Source organism: Hyperolius riggenbachi, chromosome 1, assembly GCF_040937935.1.
Source record: "Hyperolius riggenbachi isolate aHypRig1 chromosome 1, aHypRig1.pri, whole genome shotgun sequence".
Lineage (NCBI taxonomy): Eukaryota > Metazoa > Chordata > Amphibia > Anura > Hyperoliidae > Hyperolius > Hyperolius riggenbachi.
In genome coordinates this window covers 333,710,212-333,717,689 of record NC_090646.1, presented here as the reverse complement: position 1 = coordinate 333,717,689, position 7,478 = coordinate 333,710,212, and the positions used below count along the sequence as shown (strand labels likewise).

General features: G+C 41.3%; 1 protein-coding gene across 4 annotated transcripts in view; it reads right to left on the bottom strand.

Moving 5' to 3' along the window:
• Window positions 1–626: 626 nt before the first annotated feature.
• KLHL26 (kelch like family member 26) overlaps window positions 627–7,478 on the bottom strand; it is a 55,517-nt gene continuing 48,665 nt past the window's right edge. For all 4 annotated transcript variants that reach the window (XM_068271201.1, XM_068271202.1, XM_068271203.1 and 1 more), the window contains one exon: window positions 627–3,876. In XM_068271201.1, coding sequence (XP_068127302.1) covers window positions 2,286–3,876 — 1,591 coding nt within the window. In that variant the 3' untranslated portion in view covers window positions 627–2,285. The remainder of the gene's footprint in view (window positions 3,877–7,478) is intronic.

Sequence of the window (7,478 nt, the reverse complement as noted above, 5' to 3'; positions counted from 1 at the left end):
ACTTTGTGTCCGCATGCCATGTCACTACGGTATGAACTATAATGCAAAAAACTGCTTATAAATCCAAGTGAGTCAGTGGCCTTTTCGCTGCCAGAGGAATCCAAGCCTCACTTTGTTCTCCTTCTCCTCCTTGTATCGGCACAGTTTCTTGCGTGCAGTGCAGATGGACTCCTTCTCTGGGCAGGTCATATAGCAGGAAAAGGAACAATGGCTAACCACAGGTAGGTGTTGCTATACAGGGCTGTGGAGTCGGTACAAAAATCTTCCGACTCCAACTCCTCAGTTTCTGAAACCACGACTCCGACTCAAACTACGACTCCGGGTACCCAAAATTGCTTAGACTCAGACTCCTCGACTCCGACTTCTTAGTCTAATACTTAACAGGGCTGTGGATTTTGTACAAAAATCATGCGACTCCCGACTCCTCAGTTTCTGAAACCACGACTCCGACTCCAACTCCGAGTGCCCAAAATTGCCCCGACTCCGACTCCTTGACTCCGACTCCACAGCCCTGTTGCTATATATACTGTATTTATAACAGACAGGCAGAGACAAGTGGATAAGTGTTTGTTAAAACTTCACTTATCCAATAAACATTTAACACCCAGTAAATAAAAAATGCACTTTATTAAAAGGTTCAGTTTGTAATTAAAAGAATTGTAAACACTATCAGTCATAAACACAGGTCAAAATACCACATCAAACGCAAAGTACAGAAATTGTAAAATATATACATGGAAGACATACAGGAATGAAAGCAAAGAGGTAGGTACCGTAACTGCCAAAGTCACTTACAGAAATATTGGTAGTCACTGAAGTTTTCAATATTGCTTTATCTTCACAGCATATATTTTTTTACAAATGTGTTTAATAGTAATACACAAATTCATGGATAATGTATGATGACTTCAGATGCCCTATGTTTTTTCTCCTTAAGTAATATAAAACAAGGCTGACAGAAGCATTGGTTCAGATAGTGACAATTTACATTAGTTTCAGTTTCAATATTTTTATTGATTTTCAAAATTGACAATTTACAATAAACTTATATAATGTCACTACTCAAGCCAACATTTCATTCTGTATTAGGCGCTTTTTACACCGAAAATCGCGAAACACAATTGCAACGCAACTGCAATTTTATCATGCAATTTTCTTTATCATTTTTCAATTTTCTGTATATTGCCCTCAATCACATTGCAAGAAAAAAAAATGTAGCAAGGTCAGCAAATGCCTTTTGAGAAAACTGGTACGCATTCAGTGGTGCTGACTTTTTGATTGGCAAAACACCAGCTTTCTGAAATCTGTATCGGAACACAGTTGGTGTGAAAGGGGCCTAACTGTTTAATACTACTTCATTTTACCAACATTACACATACAGTATATGAATATTGCATTGTTGGTTGTGCTAAAACTGCAGTCAGAATGTACAAACAGGATTTACTGGGATTCTAGGTTATGAATAAGTGCAGCTCTGACATAAGAATTAGCACCATACAGGAGGAGCAGGAGACCTTCCAACAATGATTTATCTAAATTATGGAATGAAAAATGACTTAAAGAGGACCTGAACTCAGAACTTTCTCTCTGTTTTAAAAGATAAGCAACACACTGTGCTGACACAGCTGAGAGATCAAATTACACTTATGATTAGTTACAGCTGAAGGGTAACCATCACTCTAAACACAAACGGGGTGGATTAATCTGTGTTTTGCTTGTGTCCTGTGCATGAGTCCAGGTCCGCTTTAAGGATTGTAAGTCTGTTGCATACTATTACTGCCTGGTGTGGGATGCAATTAGTTCAGACTAGTACTTTTTATGAGTGCTTAGGCCACTAATGTGTTGGTGCAGAAAAGGCAAGGCACAAGTTTGCCCTGCTGGAAACAGGAAGCTAGGTGCAAGAGTGACATTATTGAAGTGCTTGCAGATTGCATGGCACAGGAGCATGGCACTAGCCAATTACTTTTGAAAAACACAAAACTGTTACAATAAGGGGATAAGTACAGGCACAGTGGAGTCTCTCAGTAGATAATTAAATTAAAATATAGGCAACAGGTTGATTAAAAATGTCCTGGGAGCACATGCCAAGTAGAATGTAGCACTGCAGGGTTCAGAAGTGACATACTCTATGAGTACTATGGTAAACTGCATACTGTTCATAGCCGAAAGCTTACTCTTTTTCTTCTAAGTTAGCCAATAAATGGTATCATCCTGAATCAAAACTTCTTTATGTTATAAATTATTGGTCAAAGTTATTTAAAATAACTCATAGAAAAAAAAAAGTTTTAGGTTTTTCGAGATTTTATCCAGGCTTGTGGTAATATAACAGATGCACATGCTATTCCAGCAAAAGACTCTGGAAAGTGCAAGTCCCTTTCCCATTCATTAGTTTCTGTATTGTACACCTGTACCACACTAGTTACATTGTTCAAGTGCCAGCTATAGCCCCCAACAATATAAATCTTCTTATCCAAAACACAGCAGCCAGCTTCAGACTGTCCTGCTCTCATTGGACTCACAGTTGTCCACGTGTCATTCTCTGGAGCATAATATTCCACTGCCAATATATCAAAACATCGATCAACATGATCCATCCTGCCACCAAATGCATAAATCCTATGATTTGTTCCAACCATTGCATGTAGAACTCTTGGTTCGTTCATTGGAGTTTTGAATTCCCATTGGTCTAAGGAAGGATCATAGCAATACAAGGCCTTTTTATCTTCCACCGATACTCCATAGCCTCCTGAAATATACAGCTTGCCCCCAAGTGTACCACTTGCATGACCCCATGCTCTTCGCTTCAATGAACAAGCATAAGTCCATTCATTCTTTTTGGGGCAATACCTTTCCACAGATGACAAACTGCCGGATCTATTTCTTCCTCCAATGGCATACAACATACCATACAAGACATTAAGTTGGAACTGAATTCGGCTTTCCTGCATTGGTTGAATCCGTAGCCATTGGTTCAGATGGGGATCAAAGCGGAAACAGACATCTACAGCTCCTTCACCACTTCGGTACTGCCAATGCTGTCCACCTACCACATAAACAAAATTATCCAGGACTGCCGCACAAGCATGACTGCAACCAATCTCCATTTCATCAAGCTCCTTAAACTGTCGAGCAGTCACATCTGGCAGATAATACACTTTGTTGCTCACTGTCCTGTCATTATCTGTGTAAGGAGTTCCACCAAATGTTATGAGAGAGAAAACATCTGATCTTATGACCGTCCTGCAAGACTGCATTTCATGCTGTCGGAATGGGAGTATTTGATAGTTGAAAGCCTCAAGTAAATACTGTCGGCATAGAACATCTTCCACCATAATATCTACTATCTGGACACTGTCCACCAGCTCTGAAGACTGCATCAGTGGAAATCTAATATAACAAAGAACTTGACTAGCATAAGCCCGACGGGAATAATCAAACTGCAGCCAACGGATTGCAGCATGAAATAATTCGATTTCTCTGCAGTTTTTCAGTTTATTGCTTTGAAGGAAGAAAACAAGTCTTTCTAAAGGTAAATGAAGAAAATCCTCTTCCTCTGAAATTTTAAGGAAATGCCTGAATGTGAAGGAATCCACTGACTCTTTTAATGAATCCAAACTAAAAGTTGTAGCCATTTGTCCAATATTTAGACAGGTCTCCACACTCATTGCAGACTTCAGGAACTCTTCACAAAGTTCAACAACTGGCACCATTTGAAGAAACACAGCAGCTCCCAAGACATCGTGAATACAGTCCAGGTCAAGTGTCACTTCTGCTGTATATGCAAAGTCAATTATATGTTTTAAGCCTCTAGAGGATACACCCTTTAATTCTATTACATCTTGACTGGTTTCTCTCATTCCTCCAGTAAACATCGCCCTACAATCAAAAAATAAATTTAATCACAACATTTTAACCATAAGCAGAAAAGTACAATGCATATTTTAGAGGGTTGCACTTAAAGCAAACCTGCAGTTAAAAAAATATATATATTTAACGCAGTAGAGGGAAGCCTCTGGAACCTCCAGAGGCTTCTCTGATCCTACTTTAGCCCACCATTGGTCCCTTGACCCCTTTTCTTCACGGCTGCACTCCTGTCCGTGTAAAACCACAGCCGCACTGTGCAGAAGCACAGAGCCACTCGTGCACACAGGAAATAGCTGTGAAGGAGCAGCTCCATGCTATTGTGTGGGCAATTAGTGTAAATCTGTATTCCTCAGCGCTGAGACATCACCTTCTTCTGTTGTTATAGCCTGTAGTCACCCAGTGCTTGTTAGATACACAGTGTCCACCACCAAGGGACAAACAAGCCAGGCTCAGTAGTTTTCAGCAACAGGGGGTTACAATCTTTATTCGACAATTTTCATAAAATAAATCACATTACTTACATTGTGGGTCCATGCAAACTGGACCCAAACTGCATGAAAGAGCATATAAGGTTTTTGCACTGACTAGTGTCGAAGTGCACCTTATCACACCATTCAATGGTCGTTCACAGAGATAGCCAGTCTCTCCTTCCCTACCAGGTTTCGGCGTTATGCCGTCATCAGGGGATATCCCTGCAGTTTGGTGTACAGTTTGCATGGACCCACAATGTAAGTAATGTGATTTATTTTATGAAAATTGTCGAATAAAGATTGTAACCCCCTGTTGCTGAAAACTACTGAGCCTGGCTTGTTGTTTGTCCCTTGGTGGTGGACACTGTGTATCTAACAAGCACTGGGTGACTACAGGCTATAACAACAGAAGAGGGTGAGGTCTCAGCGCTGAGGAATACAGATTTACATTTTCTTACGGTTCCACTGTGGATTGGGATATACCTCTGGCAGCTAGTTGTATTGGTGTGGAGCGCTTGATAACTTTTACAACATGGGCAATTAGTGTGCCTGCGCAGTGTAGCTGTGCTCATATACTGACAAATATTTTTTAAGGGTCCTAGCACCGGAACAGCGAGCTCAAGAGGGATGAGGGAAGATTATCCAGAGGTTTCTTTCTATTGAGGCAAGTTTGTACCTGAAGGCACATTGTAAGAAAAAGTTATACTTTAAGCTGTCTGCACATTTTATAAAGGGATGACTAAAGTTACAGTTAGAAGATTAAATGACAAAACATATGGTAAAGTCACACAAGAGTCACACAGAAAAGCCTATAAGTGTGCACTGCAGTATGGCCATTGTTCGAATACCCTAATTTATATTAAATTAATTAAGGAGAGCTCTGAGCAATTCAGCTGGGTTCTCCATATTACCTCAACTTAAATTTTCCCTTATTAAAAATATTATAGCTGACCAAAGAAAACTCACCCGCCGCACATTGCTTGGTTCACACTAGACAGTCTAAAGAAATGCATGCAGCATGGCTTTTCCACTTTCAAAACTGAATGAATAAATGTAAAGTGACCAACAGAAAGTCTCACAGTCTTTGACCCATCTGTTTTGAGTCTTATGTCAGATCCATTAAAATCCAGGTAAGTGTACATAGCATGAACCACTTTGAACAGGGGCTGTTCTCACAGGATGGATCTTGAACTGCAACAGCTTCTGTTCACTTTTTGTGCTGCTAACATAACAGCCTTCCTCTGTGGTAGCATCCTTTATGAATTCAGCATCAGACAGTATTATCAATTCTTACTGCTGCAAGCAACGCAGTAATAAATGAAAATAATTATGGCAGCCCCATATCCCCACTACCACAGGGTCACTTAATGCCAGGACAAAAGGAGTTATCTAACCATTAATTAAAAAAAATGCTGCACTGTGAAGGATATTGAAGCATTTCAGAGCAATACAAAGTATCACAGGAGTAAATTGCAGCATCGAACAATGATTGAAAATGCCTCAGAATTCGTGCCAAATGTTTGAAGTCTATCTGGGAGCATTTTGAACTATCCATTTGTGAACAAGGCTGAAGTGCCTGCCATTTTATTAATGCTTACATGAGAACACGGATCATAGCATTAATGCTATTGACACATAGGCATTACAAAACTGTGGCACTTGTTATATGGAAACTTGGAAGGGTGAAACATGAAAAAATGTGTAATTTTTGCATTCACGCCTATTCCCTGATAAATTGCATGTAAAATGAAACAATTCTTGGTAAACAATATTTCCGAAAGAAAGCATAGACTGTCCTGAAAAAAATAATAATAATAATAATAATAATATATATATCTGCATGTATCACTTTGATGGCATAAGTCATAAACAGAAAGGCCCGGTGCACACCAAAAACCGCTAGCAGATCCGCAAAATGCTAGCAGATTTTGAAACGCTTTTTGTTATTTTTCTGTAGCGTTTCAGCTAGCATTTTGCGGTTTTGTGAAGCGTTTTTGGTGTAGTAGATTTAATATATTGTTACAGTAAAGCTGTTAATGAACTGCTTCTGTAACAAAAAACGCCTGCAAAACCGCTCTGAACTGCCGTTTTTCAGAGCGGTTTGCGTCTTTCCTATACTTAACATTGAGGCAGAAACGCATCCACAATCCAAAAAATGCCTCACCCCGGGAGTATGCATTTCTGCAAAACGCCTCCCGCTCTGGTGTGACCCACCCCATTGAGATACATTGACCAAGCGTATATGCAGCCGCAAGCGGCTGCAGAAACGCTGAAAAAGCCGCTCGGTGTGCACCAGCCCTTAATGCTGTATCAAGCACAAGGCGCCTTCCCGGGCAACTAATAACCCTGCCCCCCCCTGGGCAAATTAATAACACTCTCTCCCCAGGCAACTAAAAACCCTCTCTACCTGGGCAACTAATAACCCTTCTTCCTTGGGCAACTAATAAACCTCCCTCCTTGGGCAACTAATAACCCTCCCTCCCCGGGCAACTAATAACCCTCCCTCCCCGGGCAACTAATAACCCTCCCTCCCCGGGCAACTAATAACCCTCCCTCCCCGGGCAACTAATAACCTTGTTCCTTGGGCAACTAATAACCTTCTTCCTTGGGCAACTAATAACCCTCCCTCCCCGGGCAACGAATAACCCTCTCTCCCTGGGCAACTAATAACCTTCTTCTTTGGGCAACTAATAACCCTCCCTCCCTGGGCAACTAATAACCCTCTCTACCTCCCCGGGCAACTAATAACCTTCTTCCTTGGGCAAGTAATAACCCTCCCTGGGCAACTAATAACCCTCCCTCCCTGGGCAACTAATAACCTCCTTCCTTGGGCAACTAATAACCCTCCCTCCCCGGGCAACTAATAACCTTCTTCCTTGGGCAAATAATAACCCTCCCTGGGCAACTAATAACCTTCTTCCTTGGGCAACTAATGACCTTCCCTCCCTGGGCAACTAATAACCCTCCCTCCCTGGGCAACTAATAACCCTCTCTCCCTCCCCGGGCAACTAATAACCTTCTTCCTTGGGCAAGTAATAACCCTCCCTCCCTGGGCAACTAATAACTCTCTCTCCCTGGGCAACTAAAACCTCCCTCCCTGGTCAAATAATAACCCTCCCTCCCCGGGCGACTAATAACCCTCCC